The 25,748-nt window shown below is 36.7% G+C and overlaps 1 protein-coding gene across 4 annotated transcripts in view; it reads right to left on the bottom strand.

The window, feature by feature from the left end:
• The window catches only part of MTUS1 (microtubule associated scaffold protein 1), a 121,695-nt gene that overhangs the window by 12,509 nt on the left and 83,438 nt on the right, over positions 1-25,748 (bottom strand). For 3 of the 4 annotated variants that reach the window (XM_070757619.1, XM_070757621.1, XM_070757620.1), the window contains 2 exons: positions 16,797-17,011; positions 8,147-8,213 (listed from right to left, as the gene is read on the bottom strand). In XM_070757619.1, the coding sequence (XP_070613720.1) occupies positions 8,147-8,213; positions 16,797-17,011 (282 nt within the window). Of the gene's footprint in view, positions 1-8,146; positions 8,214-9,002; positions 9,114-16,796; positions 17,012-25,748 lie in introns of those variants that run through there. The other variant, XM_070757622.1, reaches the window with a different exon arrangement.

Raw genomic sequence — 25,748 nt, 5'->3', positions numbered from 1 at the left:
AATCAAGTAATTTCAAAAACACATTTTTGGCTTTTACAATTCCCCCCCACCACCACCACCACAATAATTTGAAATAAAGTTTCCATTGAAGAGAGGGAAAAGTATACTGAGGGTTTACGGTATTTACTGACAGTTAATTATTTCCAGGTTTAATCCTAAACATATCTAGTTTAAAAGATGGCTGGATAGCAGCTAATAGAAATGCCTGTCCAGAAAAGTTGAAAAGCTGCTGACAATCTGGGCTAGCACATAAACACTCATATAAAATCATCCCTCAGTCTTTCCAAAGCCATAATATCTGAATCCAAAACAATAGTTGATTCAAGATGCGTTTAGCAAGATAATAAAGTTTTTCTACAAAAATCTTTCCCAGTGCTATCAAATTGCTTAGAATGGGATTTGAGGGTTTTTATTTATTTATTTATTTGTTTGTTTGTTTGAATTTATATGCCACCCTTCTCCTTGTGGACTCAGGGTAGCTTACAGCAATAAAAGTTAAAATACTCCAGTAAAAAGATAAAGCAAGCAAGAGTTATAAAACCACATATAAACAACATACAGTCATCACTCATTCATACTGCATACTTTTCACCATAGAAAGTACACTATCTATCTATCTAGAGCCAAGGTGGCGCAGTGGGTAGAGTGCAGTACTGCAGCTAAAGCTGACTGCTAGATCTGCAGGTCAGCGGTTCGAATCTCATCACTGGCTCAAGGTTGACTCAGCCTTCCATCCTTCTGAGGTGGGTAAAATGGGGACCTGGATTGTGGGGGCAATATGCTGGCTCCGTTAAAAGGTGCTATTGCTAACATGTTGTAAGCCACCCTGAGTCTAAGGAGAAAGGCGGCACAAAAAAAATCAAATAAATAAATGATGTTCTTGCCTTGTGGGATCCATTGAATTTCTCAGAAATTTCTAGTACTATTGATCTGATCTTGCTACTAATTACAAGCAGTGGTCCCAGCCCATTTAAGTTTCAGAAACCAATATTGGGGAATCTAGGTCCTACTCTTTTCATCCTATACATCAATGACCTCTGCAATAATATCACAAGCAACTGTGTGCTTTTTGCCGACGACGTGAAACTTTTCAACACCACTGACAACACACTCACTCTCCAAAAAGACCTTGACTTTGTTTCAGATTGGCCTAACACCTGGGAACTTCAAATATCAACCAACGAATGTTCTACCCTCCACATCGGCAAAAGAATCCAAACCTCATATATGAACTGAATAAACAAATCCTCACAGCCAACCCACATTCAGTAAAAGACCTTGGAATACAAATATCAAATGACCTAAGTGCTAAAGCCCACTGCAACTATATCGCCAAAAAGGCTTCCAGAGTTGTTAACCTGATCCTATGTAGCTTCTGCTCTGGCAATCTCACACTACTGACTAGAGCCTACAAAACTTATGCCAGACCCATTCTCGAATACAGCTCATCTGTCTGGAACCCACATCACATTTCAGACATCAACACTATCGAAAACGTCCAAAGATATTTCACCAGAAGAGCCCTTCACTTCTCCACTCGAAACAGAATACCCTACGAAAATAGACTAACTATCCTGGGTCTTGAAAGCTTAGAACTGCGGCGCCTAAAACACGATTTAAGTATTGGCCACAAGATCATATGCTGCAATGTCCTTCCGGTCAACGACTACTTCACCTTCAACCGCAACAACACAAGAGCACGCAACAGATTCAAACTTAATATTAACCGCTCCAAACTTGACTGTAAAAAATATGACTTTAACAATCGAGTTGTCGATGCGTGGAACTCATTACCTGACTCTATAGTGTCAACTCCCAACCCCTAACATTTCTCCCTTAGACTCTCCACGATTGACCTCTCCAGGTTCCTAAGAGGCCAGTAAGGGGCGTACATAAGTGCACTGATGTGCCTAACGTCCCGTCTAATTATCTTTCCTTATCTCATATATCTATCCATGTACTGCAAGTGTCCAATTCTTTGTTATATTCTTTTACATCTTTGTGAAACTGCTGGGAGAAATTATTAGTTAATGGAGCATAAGGATTTTTCAGCAGAATTTTCTTACCTAGTATAATTCTCTCTCCCCTAACCAGTAGTGAGTTCTAAAACACTTTCCTATTAGTTCAAGCACATGCTCACACATGTAACACTTTTGCACCCCAGGTGCTTCATGGCCTACATATATGGAGGAGGAAATACCTGGTCTTTCCCAAATCTCTAGCTTTTTAAACTGTAGGATAAAACTTGAACTTTTGTTTTCAGTGTCGCCTTGAAATTATCAGCATGCATCAGCCAGATGTCCTAAACAGGAACAAATCTCACCAAACGGTCTAGTGCTACAGAAGCAGAAGTTGAAAAACACCTAGAGGGCATTACGCTGCCTGTGCCTGATTATTGGATGTTATCAAAAACATCTGGAAAGATCCAACTTCCTGAAGAAGAAAAGAAGTGGACATGAAACAATTTCATCATCCTGGGATGCTTTCATATCTTTCCAGGATGACATTTCATGCATATTAAAGAATAAGAAATATATTACTAAAGTTGAGGTCTTGCAAAAAGTTAAACTATGCTTATTTATTTCAAAAGGCACCAGTCCAACCCTAAATAAGTCAGATTGTTTGCGGGCCAAGAAATTGAGTTGTGGAAATTCCTTTGCCTCTTCACCAGGGAAACAGAAAATATTACTTGGCTTAATAACCAGTCATCATGGTTCCTAGTTAAGACCTCTGGCATATGAAAGAGGATCAGGAAAGGGAGGGTTCCTTCTTTCATTTGCCATGGAAACTGAAAAAGAAAACATGACTGTCACCTGCAGTTTAGAAGAAAGCCTTGCTGGTTTTTTTAGCTTCTCTAAACCAGAAAACAAATGGGGGAAAATAGAGAGGAAAAAGAACACGTATGGTGCTGGATGACCTTTTGTTAGAGAAGGAAGGACATCTGGCTTGGCAAAAACAATTTCAGGACAGGACATCTATTTGAAAAAAAAAGTCAACAGAGCTTTTAACTATCGCCGATCTTAGTCAAGACTTGATCATAGCATTTTGAGCCAATTATACGTACTAACTACTTTTTCAAGGACAGCCCAGAAAATGCACAAAAAAAATTACTACACATGTTGTGATTTTTTTTTAAAGCCCAAAGTCTCAAAATGAGAGGAAAAAAAACATTCAAAATTGCTATTTAAAAAAATCTACAAAAACATTCACGATCACAATGTCACGCTTTAACAAAATTGTCCTCCAGAGGCAAAATAAGCACCATTAAGTCAATATGCTGATTAAGGGAAGGATAAGAATCTAATGTGTTTTAAGCAATGTCACACTGCAACCTGGTTCCTTTAGGAAATAAATCAAACCTATTCCACACACGAGCAGAAAATAAAATAATTTCTTTTATGATATGTCTTGAATTTTTAAAAATAAAATGTAAAGGTTCCTCCACATGTGTGTGTTAGTCGTTTCTGACTCTAGGGGGTGATGTTCATCTCCATTTCTGAGTTGAAGAGCCAGCACTCTCTGAAGACATTCTGTGGAAATGTGGCCAGCATGATGACTAATTGACTGCTACCTTCCCACCAAAGTGGCCCCTATTTTTCTACTTGCATTTTTTACGTGCTCTCAAACTGCTAGGTTGGCAGAAACTGGGACAAGTAACGGGAGCTTACTCCATTACGCGGCGCTAGGGATTCGAACTGCTGAGCTGCCAACCTTCTGACGCACAAGCTCAGTGTCTTAGCTATTGTGTCCCTATATCAAGGTAAAACGTATAATTAGTTCATGTGCTCAGACATTCAATTAGCCAGTATAACAGTCCCTACATGGCATGGGATCAGAATACCTCTGAGACCACCTGCAGCCGCATGAATCCCATCAACTAGACAATATCGGTTGGCAGGACCTAGGGAAAGAGCCTTCTTTGTGGAGGCCCCGGGCCTCTGGAATCAGCTGCCCCTGGAGATTTGTACTGCCCCCACCCTCCTCGCCTTCCGTAAGAGTCTGAAGACTCATTTATGCCACCAGGCCTGGGGCTATTAGATCCTTGTCCCCTGGCCAATGAATGTGTTGAGAGAATGTTGAGTGAATGGAATGATTGTTTTTTGTGCTTTTGGTTTTTTTAAGATTTTTAATTAATTAGATTCAAGATATTGTACACTGTTTATTATATGTTGTGAGCCGCCCCGAGTCCTCGGAGAGAGGCGGCATAGTAATCCAATGAATAAATAAATAATAAATAAAAATAAAGAGCCGGGGTGGTGCAGCAGGTAGAGTGCTGTACTGCAGGCCACTGAAGCTGACTGTAGATCTGAAGGTCAGCGGTTCAAATCTCATCACCGGCTCAAGGTTGACTCAGCCTTCCATCCTTCCGAGGTGGGTAAAATGAGGACCTGGATTGTGGGGGCAATAGCCTGGCTCTGTTTAAAAATAAAAGTGCTATTGCTAACCTGTTGTAAGCCGCCCTGAGTCTAAGGAGAAGGGCAGCATAAAAATTGAATGAATTAATGAATGAATGAATAAATAAATAAAGGCAATAAAAGCAGTCATTTTAAAAAATATGTATGCTTCAAGATGCAGTGGCATCTTGAAGCATGCAGTTTTATTTTTATTCTTTTAATTTAGCTGAAAGGTTTTTTTTAAACAAAAACAAAAATAAGGGCACTATCAGCAATGAGAAATTAAAATCTCAGTCCAACTCTTCCTGTTACATTTTGAAAATGATCTTCCCAACTTCAAATGCTCCAATTCTATTAATTAATTCTGTCAATTCAAGGGGGGGGGATTGTTCTTACCCCTTCACTATACCTAATGTAGATTGGTTAACACAGACCTGGTCTGGAAGATACATCTGCTTTCAACAAATTACAGGTAGACTTTGACTTACATCAGTTCATTTAATTCAAAGTTATTACAGCACTGAAAAAAGGAACTTATATTTTTCATATTTAAAATCTTTGCAGTATCCTAATGGTCATGTCATGTGATCAAAATTTAGATGCTAGGCAACTGACTCATATTTATGAGGGCTGCAGGATCCTGAGGTCATGTAATCCCTTTTGCGACTTTCTGATAAGCAAAGTCTATGGGGAAGCCAGATTAACTTAACAACTATGTTACTAATAGTGATTCACTTAAAAACTGTGGCAAAGTTGTAAAATGGGGCAAAAATCATTTCACAACTATCTCGCTTAGCTAGAGAAATTTTGGATTCAATCGTGATTCGTGATCCTAAGTCAAGGACTACCAGAAAGTAGTATTTTTTCCCAAGTCATAACATTTAATTTCTAAGAGAAATGAATTGTCAGAAACAAGCTGCATTTTTCATAGTTTAAAATGAAGATACATTTTTGAATCTTTGCATCATGCTACAACTTCAATGATAACTCATTCTCATGAAGCTCATTTAGTTATTTCTATCACCAGCAAGTTGCAGAGCACATATGCAATCATGCCCTACGGTTGTAGCCTTTTGCCTCGGTCTTGATAGCCCAACTATATAAGAGCAGAGAAGATAGCTTTACCATGTAAAGTGGTGAGCAAGGTGGACCAATTCCTCATAATACTAGAATTAGCTTTTTCAAATCTCATGGTAGTTACTCTATTTAAATTTGATTTTTATGGTCATTTGCCTGTAGTTGGTCCATAAGCCTTTGAAACATTATTTTCACATATTTTCAAATAAACACCAGAACATAAATTACGTAATTACAGGGTAATTAGTCCAAAAAGACACCCACCACACAATAGAAGAAAAACCAAAAGTCTTTATCAACAGAAAAGCAGAAAAAACTCCCTTTTTAAATGTCAAAGGGATTTTCTGGTACACACAAGGCACAGGTTAAATGCAATCCAATTTCTCACCCAGTAACTGGGAAATTGAGTCCAAATTCCAAAGTCCAGAAAGTCCACACACAGCCTTGAACAGGGAAACAGCAAAACCACGATCTTGACGAACTATGAATCAGATAAACTGCCACGAGGCTAAACCAGCATGTTCTTTTATCTGTAGCACTAATTACAGCAGCCCCACCCAACCACAGGTGGCCTCACTTATCTCCTGTAATAATCCTTCAGTTGTTCTCTCCTATGCATCACTCTATGCATGCATGGGTCTGTCATAGGTTCTTGTTCAGAATCCAGGAATGATAAGGATGATTGATCTCCTCCTGGGCTGTCTGCCAAACTCCCCCCTTCCCTGCTACCCATGCTTCCTTCGTCAGAGGAGCCTTTGTCAGGAGATTCTATCAGAAGCAAAACAGACCTGTGGCCTGTGGATGTTTCCCTCACATCCACCTCCACATTCCTTGGGGCAGGAGCTGGGCCAGAGCCAACCACAACATTTACCATATAAAAAGCACATACAACAAATCCTGTTCTAGTATATAAAACTAAATATAGACTAGATTTGGACATATATATATATATATACAAGTTTTAAAATTTATTTTCAAATATATATATAAACATTTTTATATTTATTTGTAAAAAAATTCTTAGAGGGTTTTAGGAAGACATCTAAGCTCTATATATTTCCTTTGGCCTTGGGGGTCAGATGTTGAGTCCTCCCATTGATGAAAATTTCACTCTAATAGCCATCCTACAACTTTAACATATTTTAATGAAATGTGTTTTTAAATTGATTATAGGTTCATTTTTCTACGCCACTTAGAATCACATGATGAGTTAAGTAGCCTAAACAAGGAGTTGGACTAGAACAGTGTTTTTCAACCAGTGTGCCGTGGCACACTAGTGTGCCGTGAGACATGGTCAGGTGTGCCGCGAAGCTCAGAGAGAGAAAGAAAGCAAGAGAGAGAGAAAGAGAAAGAAAGAGAGAGAGAGAGAGAGAAAGAAAGAGAGAGAGAGAAAGAGTGAGCGAGAGAGAAAGAGAACAAGAGAGAGAGAAAAAGCAAGAGAGAGAGAAAGAGAACAAGAGAAAGAGAGAGAAAGAGAAAGAAAGCAAGAGAGAGAGAGAGAGAAAGAGAGGGAGGTGGGGAGGGAGAGAGAAAGAGAGCAAAAAAGAGAGGAAGGAAGGAAGAGAAAGAGGGAGAGAGAAATAGAGCGAAAGGGAGGAAGAGAGAGAATTTTTTTGTCCAAACTTTTTTTAGCCCCCCCCCTCAATGTGCCCCAGGGTTTCGTAAATGTAAAAAATGTGCCGCGGCTCAAAAAAGGTTGAAAATCACTGGACTAGAAGACCTCCAAGGCCCCTTCCAACTTTGTTATTCTATTCTATATAAATGCCTGAATGAAAATGGCATGTCACCATCAATTACTTTGAGATCACTGAAATAGGTGCTGTGGTGTTGCGCACAATAAGATATTTTCAGGTGACCAGTACATATTTCAAGTTTCATTCACGGGTGAGATTCACAGGTAAAAAAATATAATCACCTATAATCACATTTCACAGATTGAACATCAGTCAATTTATACAGCGAATTGGTTAAGTGTTTCAACACATGATGCTATTGCCCCATTCCATTAATCCATAAAATAGGCAAGTATCAATTATGTATTTTGAAATTGTCAGCAAATTGAACAGTTAATCTGTTTAGTTTAAGTAATGTTTTCTTAGTTTCTTGTTAATTTTAGTTCACTGTGAGCAGGCTGGGAGTGATAAAGCACTATGAATAAAATAAAGCATGTTACTATTGTTTCCTTATTATTAAGAGGGAAAATAATACCTGTTATACCATTTAAACTAGGGTTCCTCAAACTTGGCTACTTTAAGACTTATGGAATTCAATTCCACAATTTCACAGTCAGCAAGACTGCCTGGGGAATTCTGGGAGCTGAAATCCACAAGTCTTAAAGTTGCTAAAGTTGGACAGCACTGATTTAAACCAACAACAACAACAACAACAACAAAACACACATGGATTTGCACAGCCTAACTCCTCATCCACTTTCCCCACAGTGGATGTTTGGACCATCAAAGACATATGTCCAGAGAACTTTCTCTGGAAGTCAGATGACCTCAGAGTCATACAACCAAGAATGGAGACCACAAAGATCTGAACAGAATGAAGTGGGATCAGTTGGGAGGGGGTCTGAACATGCTGAGTCAATTCTATGACTTCTTATGGCCCTGCTTTGTTGCTCCACTTGTCAGTTTAAAAAAGGAAGGAGGACAGCATTGTTTAACACTTACCCAGATCTCCACGTACATTGAGAAGTTCCAGTGATAACTCTTTACGTTGGGAAAACACTTCTTCTCTCTGTGGGAAAAACACAGCAGAGGTACATATAATGTTATTGGAGGGAGAAATACTTTTCAATAGTTATATTTACGGGCTATCTGCTAAATGACAGGAGCTGGTGGGGGGAGATGCCAAGGTATAAATCATCCATGATAACAGCTTTTTAACACTGGAAAAACACAGAAGGTTCTGGGATAAGGAAGCAGATTGTTTAAATAAGGTTTTCAACTCCTGTTAAAGTACTTTAAAGTCAGGAAGAACTTAGTTTTCTTGTTAAGTGTGTGGATACTTTTAGGATTACATTATTATCTTCTAATTTGTATTCAACAAACTTTGTAAGGCCTCTCATTCATGACTTTGAGGGCCACACAGGAGTGAAAAACAAAGTGCAAAGTACTTTATAACAAAGGTAAAATAGAGCCCAAGTCTTCTACAAAGCCCGATTGCAAAATTTAGAAGCAACACAGTGTGTGCCACAGTTTCAGTCAAAACATTCTCTTAATGAGGATTATTGTTTTCTTAATGCTAAAGTTGCTGCACTTTAAACATCACAAAAGAATCCACATCCTTTTCTGCCTTTTCCCAACTACTGAACAAGTTACAGAAAACAAGCAGTCCTCCCCCGACAACCCAAATCTATAAGGTGCAACGAATCCTCTGCCTCCTTCATGCAATCAACTGCTTGGCAAGCTCAACATTGCAGAGATATCAAAACCCAAGCTCCCTGCTGCGGGGAGCATTTCACCTTGGTTGCAGCAAACCCCTGACATTATTCCAGAAGAACACTACAGAACAAATACCAATTACCTTTTTTGCAGCACATGGAAAATGCAAGCACACTTTGCTGCTAGAGCAGCCCATTGTACAGCTTTGGTCCCCAGCTTGTCTTCTGTCCCCAGCATATGCAGGCAGGAGTGTACAGGTGGCAAGCGGTACCACAAAGCAAACTGGTTGGGCCACATTTAACTCACTACCAGGTCGCACCCCATTGGCCACTGCCTCAGCTTGACTTCACCGTGCTTTGCAGTTTACCGTAGTCCTTCTACTGGTCTCTCCCAATACAGAGGCATACTCACTGCAGCCTCTGCACTTGGCACGAGCAGCTAGTGATTACTTAAAGCTACAGCTCTTTCGTTTCTGAAAAATGAGAGCCAGACATTACTAAGATCGATTGCCACTTACTCAAATATCAGTCGGTATAATGACTGGGAGGGAGGGAGGGTGGGTTGGGGGAGGAAAGGAACGGAGAAGAAAACATCCTCCTGACCACCTCTATACATAATGGCTTTTATTTTTAGCTTTTGTGAATTAGTTATTCTAGGCTTTTACTCTTAATTTATTAGGTAGGCTGGTGGGGAAATGAGATGATGTGAGCTGAAAGGAGGGGGGAAAAGGAAACTTTGCCAAAATTTGCTTTATGCTTGTTGTGCAGCAAATGAAAGCAATATAATCCTTTCAGGAGCTTCTCACTGGGAAAGTAGGTGTAAAAAGAGCAACATGAAGAAAATCTCCAGGACCTTCGCTCAATATTTTAGCTTCAGTTCTACAGATACTCTCGGCTCCAGGTTGTGTAGTTTAGTGGTTAAAGCATCAGGCTAGAAAACAAAAGACTGAGTTCTAGTCCTATCCTAGGCATGAAGCCAGCTGGGTGACCTTAGGCCATCAGTCATTCTCTCTCTGCCTTAGGAAGACGGCCAGGACAAATCACTTTTGTAAATGTTGCCAGGAAAACTGAAGAGACAATTGCCAGGAGTGAACAGTAACTGGAAGGCACAGAATAATAATATGTTTTAAAAGGTGACGGCCTTGAGTTGATATTATGAAGTATCTAATCAGGAGTCAAATCCAGCCTTGCATTTACTGCTTGGATTAATGTGTGAATTTGGCCACCAAGAATCTTTTCCCTTCTCTAAAGGACTAATACATACACTGTATATATATATTCCATCAGTATTTATTCTGAATATTTAAACAGTACATTGCAAAACATGGGAGCTCCTGCAATCTCATTAGGGCTATTAATAGTGTGAGCTCTTAATGGCTCTGAACTGTTTGAACAGGTTGCCCCAGATCACACTGTAATCCATGAAAAATTATGCAATATAAACTAATTAGTCTTGGAGGTTCCATAAAAGTTCCTGCTCTTTGGCAAATAAATAAGTCTTCTCTGCTTCTATTCCTGGGAAATATATAGGTAATATTAAAATAAGAATATTAATGAGTTATTTACATGGACTAGAATGCACAAAGGAGGATTGTATGCATATTCTATATACAGTATCTAAATTTTATTAACAGTCTAAATTTATAAGTAGTGAGCGTACAAGAAAATAAGGTAGTTCAATTCAAGACACGGGAACTACTTTGCAAATAGACAAAAGAAAAAAACCCCACCTTGTGAAATATTTACTCAATTGCAAATTAGTTTAAACTCACAATAAGAGAAATCCACTATCTGATAACTGATTAGTCAGTCAGGAGCTCTCCTCTCAATTCTAGGTAAAACAGCAATTCTCATTGTTTAGGAACAGAGTTCCATTTCTTAGGTTAAGAAGAATTTATGTTAAAATAAAGGACCATCTGTTTAGATAGTCAACAAGTCAGATGATGAAAATCGTTGAATCAAATATTATATATTTGACCGAAAAACCTCCAAGTGACTCAAAGAAACCAACATAGAATCAAACCTATCAGTAGCTATTGGACGGATCATCTGAGCAGCAACCAAATCAACAAATACTGAAGCACCTCTAAAACAACCCCTATGTGTTTAATAGTGTGGTAGTGTGATAGTGTGGTAAATAAATGGAGCAAGTAGAAAAATGAACAGTAATTTAAATTAAATTAACAGAGGGCTGTTTGGCAAGGGAGTGTGCCAACACAGTGGCCTGGGAGCAGTGAAGGGCTACCAAAATTTTTACTACCACACTGTGGGTGTGGCTTGTGCAGGATATCCTGCATTTTCTTTCAATATCTCGCAGTGCAAATTGGGTGCTCTGGGGTAGAGCTCCATTTTCGCTACCCCACTGTGCCCCCCCTGTCCGGGCAGCAGCCCATCCCTGCCTGGGAGGGAGGGGTTAAAAATACCCAACCATCCTCCATTTTAAAAATAAATCTGTGGGGAGAGAAGGGAAGTCCCCTCAACATGTTAAAGGTTCTGTTGGAGACAATTATTCCACCTATTTCTTTCATTCTTGACATTATGCAAAATACAGGAGAACCCAAATGCCCCAGGATCAGAAGCATATAATGGTGTGCTTCACTATCAGTTTGTTTATTTTACAGGATTCATAGGTTGCTCTAATCACAACTGACTGAATGCCATACAACTTCCCTTCCATAATTTGATTTAAGCAAAACAAAATACCATTACAAAAAATCAGAGCAGTTAAAACAACAAAGTAAGATCCCAGGATTAGTTTGCAAATCCTCCTTTCCCTAATTAAAAACAATTCTACTGCTAAGAGCATAAACACCTCATTTTCTATATTTCAAAATTTGCTTAAACAACTAACTCTTCCTATAGTTGTTTTTCTCAACATTAGCAACCCTGGGAGTTGAGGTCCATACATCTTAGTTGTCAAAATTGTGAAACGTTCTTCTAAAACTCTCGAAGAAGATGTAACATCATTATCATTGATGATCATTTATCTCAATTATATTTTTTAAAAAATCCTTTTGCTTTTCCATAATTTATTTACTCCCCAGAGAACTGTAGTTACTGGGAAATTAAGAAATATGGTAAATAAAATACAGCCAAATTATAGTCTGTTTATATGGATTAACAGATTCACAGCAAAGGGCAAATCTTTTAAAATAAACAAATGGGATAGAGACATTCACATAAAAACAGAAGAGTCTTATATTGGCATTTGTCCCAGGATCATGTGATTGCCATTTGTGACCTTCCCAATTGGCTTCTGACAAGCAAAGTCAGTGGGAGAAGCCAAAATCGTTTAATGATTGCACGATTCACTTAACAACCAGTGATTTGCTTTACAACCATGGTAAAATTGGATTTCACTTGCTTATCAAATGCCTTGCTTAGCAAGGGATATTCTGGTCCCAATTGTGCTAGTGCCCCAAGTACTACCTGTATGTGTTTCAGCGGAAATCTCATAGCTATTCCTGTGAAAAGCCATGTGCATCAATTTGTATGTAGAGGCAAAACCCTAATTTAATGGCTTCATTTTTACAGACAGAATTAGCCTTGTTCACAATCCATACAACTATCTACTACAGTGTAACTACTGGACAATGAAATGACAAAAGGTATTTTGTTTGAAAGATATTGTGGGAGGACATTTTCTGCAAATCAAACTAAAGATGCTCATTCCCAATGAAAAGGAATCAATCATACCTTAACAATGCAATCCCAAACCACTCAACCTTTCCTTCTTCCCATAACTGGAACTGTTAACTCCCCTGTTACTTCTACCAATTTTTACTAAATTTGCTGGATCTTTCTGGAAAGAAATGGGATAGAAATGGCTAAGGCTCTTCACATCCTGTCAGGTAGAAAATATCATTGACAGCAGGAAAATCTTTCTGAAGGAAACACAACATTATTCCTATGGCTTCATTGTTATTGGTTGTATGTTATTATTAGGCTATAGTGATACATCATTCTATCATCCAATAACATATGACAAAAATGGACAGGACAGTAAGTTTTATTTTTCCTCATGTGTAAAAGGCATTATCATATCTCACATAAGCAAAGTACATCTGTATTTGTCTAAGACCCTTAAACTACTACTGAAACTTAGGTTAGACTTCTTTTTCGGTGTATGACAATCATTGAATGTTCTCTTACCAGAAACCTAGGTTGAGATACAGTATATGAATAAAAATGGTGACAGATGCACAATGACCTAATTTTTAATGACTGCTTCAGTAACCTCTTTTAAAATGGTAGTAGTAATAAAACAACCCCAATTGCTTGGAAAGACTTACCACTTCTTTCTTGTAGCTAGAAAGAGCATTCAAAATGGTTAATTGATCAAATCCCAAGGCATGGCAGAGTTTTGCAAGTCTGCAACCCATGAACTGTAATATGATTATTGCTGAAGTACACACGATGAAAACTGAATAGCTCAATAAATTCATGGGCCTTTAATATTAATCACAGAAGTCTGACGTATATAATTTCAAGATTAAAGCCAGATCCATGCTCTTTCTTGATGAAGAGGCTCTTATATATTCCTAAAAGGCTTTTCAAGAAAGTAAGCATTTACATGTGGACAGTTTTATAGCCATGATTTAATTAAAAGAGTATGCTTAAGCAACAACGGCCCTTCTTCAATCTTTCCCTTGAGTCAAGGTAATGAAAAGACTATGACATCAGTTACCATGACGACTGAAGTGTCACTAATGCTACACTGTGACCTCATTAACTTTCTCAATAGAAGATTCAATACTTGTTCTTTTAAAGATATGATAACACAAGAAATAACTTTTTAAACAGGTGTTTCTAGCAATAATTAGTCTGTGGTGGTAACTTTTTTTGCATTTTTTTTTAATTCTTAACACACAAATGGTCACCTGGTGTCTTCTCTAATAATGATGTCGTAGGCAAAATAATGTTAAAAATATTTCAGGCATGTAATCTTTTGGGGAAACTAAATAGATTTACAATGTTCAATATGATACCGGCGTGCTGAATTAAATAAACAATTCAGCTTTCAAAACTGAATTATGACTGATAAAGATGTAGCGCTCTGATTCAGTGAAGGGCTACCAATTTCTTTACTACCACGCTGTGGTCGTGGCTTATGCAGGACGCCCTGCATTTTCTTTCAACATCTTTCAGTGCAAATTGGGTGCTCTGGGGTGGAGCTCCATTTTTGCCACCCCACTGTGTTCCACCCCGTCCGGGCAGCAGCCCACCCCTGCTCTGATTAAAGGTTATAGGAAATCAAGGTCCTACGTGGAAAAAAAAGCCTCCATGAGATCTTAGCCCTAATTGTTTTAACAGCCTCATTTTCACAAATCTAAGTTAAAATAAATGGATAATATGTAACATTAAATCAGGAGTCTCAACTAATAAGTTTTATTAAAAGGCATAAGTTTTCTTGAGTTACAGTTTACATCACTGGAAGTGTAGAATGACTTTTGCAGTAAACTGGTATTTACTGAAATCCAGTGCTTGCTCATACTCAGTCATATACTAAGAAATAATAAGTTTCCACCACTTCAGAAACACCTAGGATGGCTTATCTTTGAAGAAGACCAGAAGGGAAAATATTTGAGATTTAGCAAATATAAAAGTAATATCTCATTTAGTACAACAGTACAAAATGCTCCTTCCTTCATCTAGGACAGTGATGGTTAACTTATGACATGCTGATTTTTGGCTTGCGTGGAGGCCCTGGGAGGGCATTTTAGGTTTCCGGAGGGCCTGCGGGAGGGAAAGCCTCACGAGCCTGGGGAAGGTGAAAAATGGGCCTACCAAGCCCACTGGAAGTTGGGAAACAGGCCACTTCAGGTCTCCAAAGGGCCTCTGTGGGGGAAGCCATTTTCAGCCTCCCCAGGCATTGAATTATGGGTGTGGGCACTTGCACGCGCATAAGAGAGCACGCACATACTTTCGGCACCCAAGGGAAAAAAGTTTCACCATCATTGATCTAGGATTTCAACTATTCACTTTAGTCTTCAGCACTTAAGAATCACTGGGTATTAACTAACTCTGCTCAGCTTTTCAAGGTCAGTCAAGGCTAAGAAGGGATCACTCACTATGGGTAGAAAACGATTTACTAGAAATGTATAGTGCACTCTATAATCCCAAAGTTGAGCTTTTTAGGTTCAAAAGGAGTTATTTTGTTAGAAGTCTGCAGTGTGTATGATAACAATAGCAAAGCGCCTATCTTCAAAGTGCCAAAATAGCTTTGTCTTCTAGAAGGCACACAAAGCTGTTCCAAAAATGTATCCAATCAGTTGTCCGTGCATGGGACCACCAATGAAAAAAACAGGAACGTATACACCCACATTTCCATGTAACCAGGGTTAGTCTTTGAAATCAGACAAGCTTCCTGGGAGACACAGTTGCTTTAATGCTTCAGATACAGGTGCTTCAATTGCACCACCATGCAACTACACAATATTTCATTTACAATTACAACTAACAAACCATTTAATTCTCAATATTATGATTAATATTGTGATTAATCATTTGATAACACCTATGGAAAAATCTCAAAGCTCATATTGTTTTAAATATACATATGCTGAACTAGATAATGTGTAATCACACTATACATATGCTGAATTAGACAATGTGTAATCACACTATTGTTGATGCTCTCAACAATATATTGTAAGATAGATGGCAGCTATTTTTTTTTTAGAGACTTCAGATGGGCATAGGACAATACATTTTCCAGGTATCGTATGTTACATTATAACTCCCTGAAAGTAAGGTAATTGTTTCTTTTTTTCTAACTCATAGGAAGCAATCAATATCCTCAATGTTATCTAACCATGTTATCAGAGTGAATAAAAACAAATCAATATCAAATCCAGATAAAACAAAGGTGATGCTGATCTAGGAAATCTGATCTGATTTGACTTTTGCTTTTTGTAAAGAAAAGGCTGGACTTCTGGGAATGAGGTGAAGTTGTTTTGGAAAGGATTATAACATTCAAGGTATATTTCTACAATCTGAGAAGGTTCCTTGTTCTCTATCTATCCATGGATTTTGCAATCAGTAGTTACAACAAAAACAGGAGTTCATAAACCCACATCTCCATATAACCAGGGTTAGTCTTTGAAATTCAGACAAGCTTCCTGGGAGATACAATCAGATACAGGTGCTTCAATTGCACCACCCTGCAATTTGTGTGTTTGTACAATTATGGTTGATCTATCAACTACAATCCTTCTTGAATGGTTAATACCTTGCTAGACTACTGCAATGTGCTCTGTGTTGCATAAACATGTCCACAAATTGCTATTGGGGCAAAATACAAAAATTATATGATTCCTTTGCCAGCGGCATATCAGGAACAATTCAAGTTTTTTCTTTTTGCTCATTTTAAAAATTTATATCCCGTTTTTATTTTGTACAACTCAAAATAATGTACATAATGCAACTAAAGTGTTCTCTGTTGTTCTATAGTACCCTAAATGTTTTTAGTAGATGTATTAGATGTATTGTTATGTTGTTCTGATATATTGTGAGCCGCCCCAAGTTGGCATACAAATCCAATTAGTAGTAGTAGTAGTAGTAGTAGTAGTAGTAGTAGTAGTAGTAATATTAAATGACTTGGAGCCTGAGTAGTTGCAGAACTGCATCTCTCACTAGGGATCTGCTCAGCTACTCAGATCAGCAGCCCTTCTGCAAATGCTTTTACCATCATAGATTTAAGTTTAAATAGTTAAGTAAAACCTAAGTTCACTTCACAGTGGAATTCCAATCTCAGCAAGCATGTCTATATAAAATATATCAAATGAAATGGGATGGGAAGTCAATATTCAGATACTCCTGGAAATGTAATCTGAGTTATTGCACTGTTCATTTAGGCTTCTCATTTAATTTGGAATTTTCTCTTGCATCTAGATTTCAATAAATGAAGCATGTATAAATTTGGCATGAAACCTTACCTCAGATTGAAAGTGCTGGATCACAAGAGCTAATGCTTCTAGTTTCCTATTGCTGTTTGCCAAACATTTCTTCAGCTGCTGGATAATTCCACTTTGGTTTTCACATTTTCTTTTGTATTGCGTCAACTCTTGTGTTTTTGTTTCTGCTTGTACTTCCTTAGAAATCCTGGTCTGTAGACATGAATTCTTAGGACTCTTCTGATTACCCTGGCCAACTGGAAGGGAGTAGGGGAAACGTTAAATCAGGAATATACTCCAATTTAGCAAGATAAGTGAAAACCACTCAAAGCAGCATTCTTTTGATAGTTACAAGGCAAATAACTCATACATTCAATCCTCTAAAGATTCATTATCTGTGTTTACAAGTGTCTCATTAAAATATTTCATTTCTATCTTCTACAATTAATACTGAACACCGTCATTACCTTGATCACTAAAATCCTGTTTTCCCACATTTCTATTTTAAGACATTTACAGTAAGTGTTGGAACGCCCTTTCGACACACACTAATGAACCTTTTGTGCTGCAATCTCAAATATGACAAATTGTGGATGCACTTTATTCTCGATACTGCAGGCATACGGGGCAATTTGCACAGTAAGCATTTCCATGGATGCTTTTAATGCTCTTAATGACTTTTATAATTATTGCCTTAATGTTGACATTGAAGAGAAGTGTTTCCCATTAAATAAATGTGGCAGTTATTCTCCTTTTTCAAACAGTATCAGTGTTAGTGCTTTACAATAGAAAAAAATATGCACATACATACATACATACATACATACATACATACATACATACATACATACATACATACACGGTTAAAACAAATATATCAAGTTTATATATCCAGTTAGTTTTATGGTTGAGATTTGTATCTGGGTCCATCATTTTAACCACTGCAATAATTTCATAATTTTATAGATAAAAATATAGTTCCTGACATCAATGTTATATAAAGCCCATGTAACACTATTGTTTATATACAGAAAAACATGGATTGCAGGAATGATGACACTATTAAGTCCCTTCCTACAATTTCAAAACTGTATTATGATTTTTATGAACCTGTTCTCTGACAGTTATAAAGTATTCATTAATCACATCAAAGAGGCAGCTTTTTTTTCCTTGTAACTTAAACAACATTTCTAATTAAGGAGATGGCCTGAACTTTACCCTTATCTATCTTACTGAACGTTTATTTCTAAATTTTTTCCCAAGAAATGTTTTTATGAGAAATAATAGATTTCATCTTAGGTTTTTGGTAAAATTCTTACACAAGATTGTGTCTAGACATGGGGAAAAAAGTCTTATTGTGCTGTAAATCCCAAAGATTGGGGTTTTATTTGCAGAATTATTTGAATTGTTATATTTTAATCAACTTCTATTATCAAATTGTTCCATAAAAAGTTCGATGTCCAACTATTGTATGGGTACATCTGATATATAATTCCAGTTTTGTATTGTATTTTAAAAAATCAATCTAATTTCTGAAATCGTGTTTATAACACCCAGTGCAGCACTGAGAGCAGACAAAAGGCTTCCCAGAATGTAGACCAGGACTTGGCATTGAATTCGGTTGTTATGATTAATGATCATCCTGGCTTCATTCCCCTGATTACAGGGAATGCATTAAATCTAGATATGGGATGTTAAGTAAAATGTTCCTAGTCAGTCTGTCTCCTCAGTTTCTGCTAAATTGGAGCTTGAAAAGGCCTAGAAATTAATTTAAAAATGGTTTGGAGATATAAGGGTACAGTATGAAATGAGCCATATGACATGTAGTCCTTGACTTACAACTGAACTCAAAATTTCTGTTGCTAAGTGAAAAATTTGTTAAGTGAATTTTGCTCCATTTTATGAGCTTTCTTGCCACAGTTGTTAAGTGAATCACTGCAGCTATTAAGTGAATGTGGTTTTCCAATTGACTTTGCTGGTTAAAAGGTTTCAGAAGCTAATCATGTGACTAATCGCACTGCAATAGTCATAAAGTTGTTAAGCATTTGAATTTAATCACATGCTCATGGAGATGCTGCAATGGTCCTTAGGTTGTAAGTTACTTTTTTCAGTGACACTGTAACTTCAACTTCATTAAGTGAACTGTTGTAAGTTGAGAAGTAGCTGTACAAAATTTCTGAAATTGCTAAGGCCAATACTGGCACATGAGCCCCAGCGACTGTTCAGGGCCCACAGAGTCAGCCTTCTCCAGGTCCCATCAACTAGACAATGTCACTTGGTAGGACCTAGGGGAAGACCCTTCTATGTGGGTGGGCCAGCCCTCTGGAATCATCTCCCCCGGGAGATTCGTACTGCCCCTACCCTCCTTGCCTTCCGTAAGAATTTGAGGACACATTTGTGCCAACAGGGGCTGCCTATGGATGAATGGATGTTGAATTGAAAGTAAATTGGTGGATTGGAATGACTGTTTATAAATTAAATTGGGGTTTTCGATTGGTTGTTTTAGTTATTATTGGATTTTATAATTGTATTGCTTTTACATGTTTTAAGCCGCCCCAAATCCTCATAGGGGGCAGGGATACAAATCCAATAAAATAAATAAATAATAATAAAGAGGCTTGCAGCTACAAAGAATTTATATTTCCTTATTTCCATTATAAACATCCTTTTACAAGGGCTCATTTTAACACTGACTTTCCTTTCCTTTAACACATTTTCCAGAACTTTCTAGGAATAGATAGATAGATAGATAGATAGATAGATAGATAGATAGATGGATGGATGGATGGATGGATGGATGGATGGATGGATGGATGGATGGATAGCATGATTGAGTCTGTGGAGCATATTTTTCCATTTGTGGTGTTTTTGGTTTTTTTTTAAATCTAAATGGAGATGACCACTACTTCACTGAGCAATTTTATGTAAGTTATATTACGGCTGAGAGAAGCCCTGAATCAAAATGTTGATATTTGAAAACAAGTACGGTATATCCCATGACAAGGGACAGAATGACTACCTTTAGAAATGCTGTTTGTATGTGAAGACTGCTTTAAAATATTTAAGGCCCCTTTGTTATAGTTATGGTAATCTCTGGCCAATTACCATAGCAGAGTTTAAGAGACAAATGCACATGCTTGCAAAAGGATATCAATAAATATAGAAAATAAATGTAAAAGTTGCATTTCAAAGCAAGCTAACTTTCAAGTTACTACATGTATCTAAAGTATGTCAAATTAGAAGTGTCAAAGAATTATTGCAAAATGGTTGCTTTCCTAAAGTTAAAGCTTACATGGTGTCAGCCTAGTTAACATCCAATAAGCCCATCACTAACATAAATATCTGTTTTTTGTAAAAAGCTAATCTTGGATATCATTGACATACCTTAAAACCTGAGCTTCTATGGTAGCACATTTCTATTTTGTCAGATTCTCTATTTAGACAAACTATACAAATGACACAAGGAACCAATTCTGGGATACGTTTTGTAACTACCGGTAAGTAAATTTATATGCACACACAGGTAAAGATTATTATATGCTTTGGGATAATTTATGATGAATGAAAATATAAATAATAAAACATAATACATTTAGCTAAAAACTAAACCCAGAATGCTTGCCGCACTTATATTCTGATGATGAATAAATTTCAGGGGAGAAAAAAAGAATGAAAGGCTTTTAAAGCAACGAAATTGATCTACACTAACTTTGGATAAGAACAATTCAACTACCAATATGCACACTCTGATTTATTCATTTTAAAGAATTAAGTAACATTCATACCTGACCTTTTTTGACACACTTTATGAATTTATTTATGAATTTGTTACAGTAATTTGCAGCAATGTATAAATAATTAGATTTGAATTTGTGGAAGTCATACTTTAATATTAATAAAAAGTATACTGGGAAACTTGTTTTTACAATAAGTAAAAAATATAATAGAACTAGTCTAGTCTAGAAGACTGTTCAAGTCCTGCCTTAACCCTGAAAGCCATAGGGTGACCTGGAGTCAGTTACTCTCTCTACTCACCCCACCTCACAGAGTTGTTGTTATGGGGAAAACAGAGGAAGGAAAGTGGATGTGTTTACTACCTTGAGTGATCGGTAAAAATAATAAAGGTGGGATATAAATAAATAATCCATATTCTATATAGTTAACAAAAGAAAAATATTTGGGAGATTGGTACACCTAGTCACAAATTTTAATAAAACGCCAAATGCTACTGCCTGAGTTATAAAATTATGTTTTGTAAACTTTCAATGTCATTCAAAGCTGTTTTAATTAGAAAGCTAGTAGTTAGGAGGTAAAGAAATGGAGTTGTATCCTCCTTATGTTTTATTTGATAGTTGTATCAATGTCCTTATTTGCACCGGTACAATCCCATAGTGAATTATCAAAGGACATAGGGAGCATATAAATAAATGAAACACTGGGGAATATAAAGATGAACTGGTCTGTAATGGAATGTTGGAACGTTGTCATTAGGGTTGATTGTAGCTGGAATTATTACATTCCTATATTCATCCTCATCATCTTGTCAGCACTCCCTTCTGTACAGTAAACTGTTTCTTCCTAACAGATGCCAACATTTGATTCCAAATATTGCCAAATGTCTGTGATTAATTCTGCTACCCCAAGTACAGACTATATCATGATATATTTATTCAACACAGTGAAGCTAAGGTGCTACATAGAATCATTCATATATTTTATTAAAAATTCCATTTTTTTTTAAACTGTCCATATAAATGAATCATAAACTATTGAATGAGTTATCAGGTATTCTTGTTGCATCACCTTTATGTACCTCATCAGAACTTACTCGAGAGTTTGGTGTTTACAAAGTTAATACACAGTATTCAGTTGTTAAGAACTTCAACCTATCAAGTATGCTAATTATCCAAGCCCAGAGAAAGAACCCAGAACTGTGTGGATTGATAAAATACTCTTGTATTCTGGTACAAAGTTCCAATTCAGTTGTCACTCAAAGTATGAATGATTGTGGAGAAGCTGGGAAAATATTGGAAAGTAATAGAAACATAGAAACATAGAAGATTGACGTCAGAAAAAGACCTCATGGTCCATCTAGTCTGCCCTTATACTATTTCCTGTATTTTATCTTAGGATGGATATATGTTTATTCCAGGCATGTTTAAATTCACTTATTGTGGATTTACCAACCACGTCTGCTGGAAGTTTGTTCCAAGCATCTACTACTCTTTCGGTAAAATAATATTTTCTCACGTTGCTTCTGATCTTTCCCCCAATTAATCTCAGATTGTGCCCCCTTGTTCTTGTGTTCACTTTCCTATTAAAAACACTTCCCTCCTGAACCTTATTTAACCCTTTAACATATTTAAATGTTTCGATCATGTCCCCCCTTTCCCTTCTGTCCTCCAGACAGATCTAATAAGATCTAAAAGCAGAAAAGAACATGGTACACTATCCTACAAATGGAAATTCAGTAGGTAGCAAAAAATTTAATCAAGAAATTTTTGAAAAGAGACTCCCCTCTTGTTTATGAAGGGTTGGGAAATCCTTGCAGATTCTGTATTTATTCCAAGACTAGCATTAAAGGTACCTTACTGTAGGGATAGCTATGCTATCCAAACATTTTTGTGAATTAAAAATAAAGGTTTTATTTCATGAGAATGTTTGATTAGTTATCCCTCATAGTTTTTCAATCTTGATAACTTTAAGATACAGTATGCGGTCTTCGACTCCCAAAATTGCTTAATATTCTTGCCACTTTGCCTCATGTACTTTGCATCTTAGTACTTTACATTTGATAGAGATTTGGGGCATTAAAATCTGTAGAAATATGTTATGTACCAGAATTTCTGACTCAAGACTGCCACCAAAAATCCAAGATCAAGATCAAAAATATATTTTATGATAAGAATTTAATTGCTCATGAGTATGCAAAGATTTAATTGAGTTCTTCAGCTTGCTACTAGCTTACATAAATTCATAATATTTCAAGTAGAGAGCCAGTCTATACAGGAACAGGCATTACAAACATGTTAAACATGATTTAGGCATAAACGGAGCATCTATTCTTCATGTTCTCAGACACATTTCCATCTGACACTGTAATTGAATTAAGATTGTATTAGGAGCACTGTAATATCTACCCATTCAGACAATCTTAGTCTTTATGTTGAAGAATTCATTTTACATATGGCAGCATTACCTACCCCAGAATTTTCTGATCTCATGTCTTCCCAATCTCCTTGCTAGGAGCTGAAGTCCAACATAAATGGAAGACAAAAGCTGAGATCTTGCCATTTAAAAATGAAACATATACATATTTTAACAGATAATCAAAACCAGTAGTTAAATTACAGGATTGCCAAAATAAAGTTTCCTACTAAGCATCCAAAAGAAAACTATTTTTTAAATTTAAGTCCTTGGTATTATCGGAATTACAGTGGTAACCTTACCAAAATTTTCTTCATTTTTCTTGTTCCAACTGCTAGCACACCTGCTAATGTTTTCAGGTTTCTTGCCCAATAACTGGAATATCTGGTCTTGATCATCTCCAGCAACAGAAATCAAATTGTCAGGAATGTTCTGGCTCTTTACTGTTGTTTGAAACACTTTCATATTAGTCAGATTCTGGCTCATATCCTTCATCAATGTGACCAAATCAGTTTGCGTATTTAATCGTATTTCCATTTCCATCCATGCTTTCTTAATCTCTTCAAGTGCACATTTCATTTCCAACTGACCAGATCTGATCTCTTCTTTAATTGATTCCCGTATCTCCTGTAAATCTAAAGTCGTCACCATTCCTCTTCTAAACTCTATCATGGTGTTAAATTCCTTTTGTTCAGCTTTATATAATTCCTGGTTGGTTTGAGTTTCTTTAAAGGTCACAGCTAAGTCATCCATCACTATGAAAGCATATTTTGGATGCTGCCCTCCAAATCTTGTACACAGAATATAGTATTATTTCTTGAAGAAGAAATAATCACTTATTGAAACGTTGTTATTCAGACACATACCTATGGAACTTTTCCAAACTACAAATGTAGAGACACTGGGTGGAAGAAGCAATCGTCTCAGTTCCTGAAGTTCAACTTAACTGCAAGTCTTGGCAAGAAAATACCACTGTAATAAATGGATACCTAATATGGCCACACCCAAACCAATCAAATCCTTTATTTCAGATCTGAAGGATGTCCCTCAAAAGTTAATGTCAGTCATAATGCTGCTGTGTGCGAGAAGAATTTATGTGGGTGTTATCTTACACAGTACATGTCAGCTCTAAATCAGATAGAAAACAGACATAATTCTTTATACTTTATTCTAAGGCTACATTAATAGATTCTTGCAAGTCTGAAAATACAAAATTCCTCACCTCAACTTTTAATTATTTGATCCATTAGGACAGGTCCTTTCTAAGTTACTTTCTCAGACCATTGTGCTACTACTAGGCTACTGATTCTCTTGTATAATAGTTTCTTAGGCCACATCTCTACTTGCATGCTCCAAGGTCATTTTCACATTGTATTACAGTAAGGCACATTCTTCTAGCAATACAACAGAACTGGACATTCTATAAATAAAATCCTTTCCACATTTCAAAAAACTATCTGTAAATGTTTTATATGACTCCTAATTTCCCTTCATTTGAATAGATATTTAACTGTGTCTTTACATCAGCTACATGATTTAATTGTTTTTGCTTTATAGGTTGCCCTTCTCTTATGACCCCCCCAATTGATCTCAACTCATGACCACTCTGTTGTTAAGTGAGACGTTTGTTAAGTGAGTTTTGTCCACTTTATGACCTTCACTTTGTTACGTGAATCAGTGCAGTTGCTAAATTGGTAACCCAGTTATTAAGTGAATCTGGTTTTCCATTGACTTTCCTCATCAGAAGATTTTAAAAGGTGATCACGAGATCCTGGGACACTGCAGCTATCATAAATATGGGTCAGTTGCCAAGCATTTGAATTTTGACCATGGGGGGCTGCAATGGTAGTAAGTATGAAAAATTGTCAAAAATCACTTTTTTCAATGCTGGCGTAACTTTTAATATTCACTAAATGAACTGTTATAACTTGAGAACTATCTGTATTATCAGTGCTTGCATTCATCTCAACTTCAGAATAATAAGCAAAAATGAGCAAAGTAAACCTGTACTTTCAGCTGTATCAGAAACTATATATTAATAAAATTCTCTTGTCTGTTTATAATCCACAGTTGGATGAGAGGTGCATTACAGGGAAGCACATTTTGATCAATGAATCTAAAATGGGATAATTAAAAAAGTAATTCCGAGACCCATTACTGCATAGAATTGAAATTGTTGTGGTTGCTTCAGGATTACCTTCCTGCTGTGATAACATGATAATAATTCCCAAGGATAACTGCCAGCTTCACAGAAGGAAAGTCAAGGGTAAAGCTGGCAGGAATTAGGAAGTTGCTCCATCTCTCACTGGTTGTTTTTTTTTGCCTATTTGTGGTCATTTGATTTCTCTGTTTGGGTAAGGATATATCTCTGAAACAATAGACCAATGGGTCGTAGGTTATCTACTATAATATTAAAGACAAAAAAACATTTACAATAAAACTTTGTGTTAGGATTTGCAAGAAGATTAGATTGTTTCTTTATGAAACAGATTGGATACATTACACTCACTTTAAAATTGCTTCATAGTCTATAAGAGTAGTTATTCAGGGAAGAAAAGAGCAGGACACACTTTAGGGAGCCTAAATGAGTTTTTGATAATAAAAATTACTCATTTCAAACATGACCGGGCTCAGAAACATATTGGAAGAATGATTGTTTTTTCAAGGGTAACAGCCTCTTCATAATACAATATTTTTTTAATTGCCAAATAAAAATGTTATAAATAAGCATCATTATGCAATGTTTTTCACACTATCTACAGTTCCATGATAATAAAAAAATATTATAATAATAATTTTAAAAAGCTATCAACCTCCATCTTCCGATAATGTCTCAAATAAAAGCGC

The sequence above is a fragment of the Erythrolamprus reginae genome, chromosome 7, assembly GCF_031021105.1.
Source record: "Erythrolamprus reginae isolate rEryReg1 chromosome 7, rEryReg1.hap1, whole genome shotgun sequence".
Lineage (NCBI taxonomy): Eukaryota > Metazoa > Chordata > Lepidosauria > Squamata > Dipsadidae > Erythrolamprus > Erythrolamprus reginae.
Note: the sequence above shows the minus strand (reverse complement) of the source record. Positions and strands in the feature narration are given on the sequence as shown.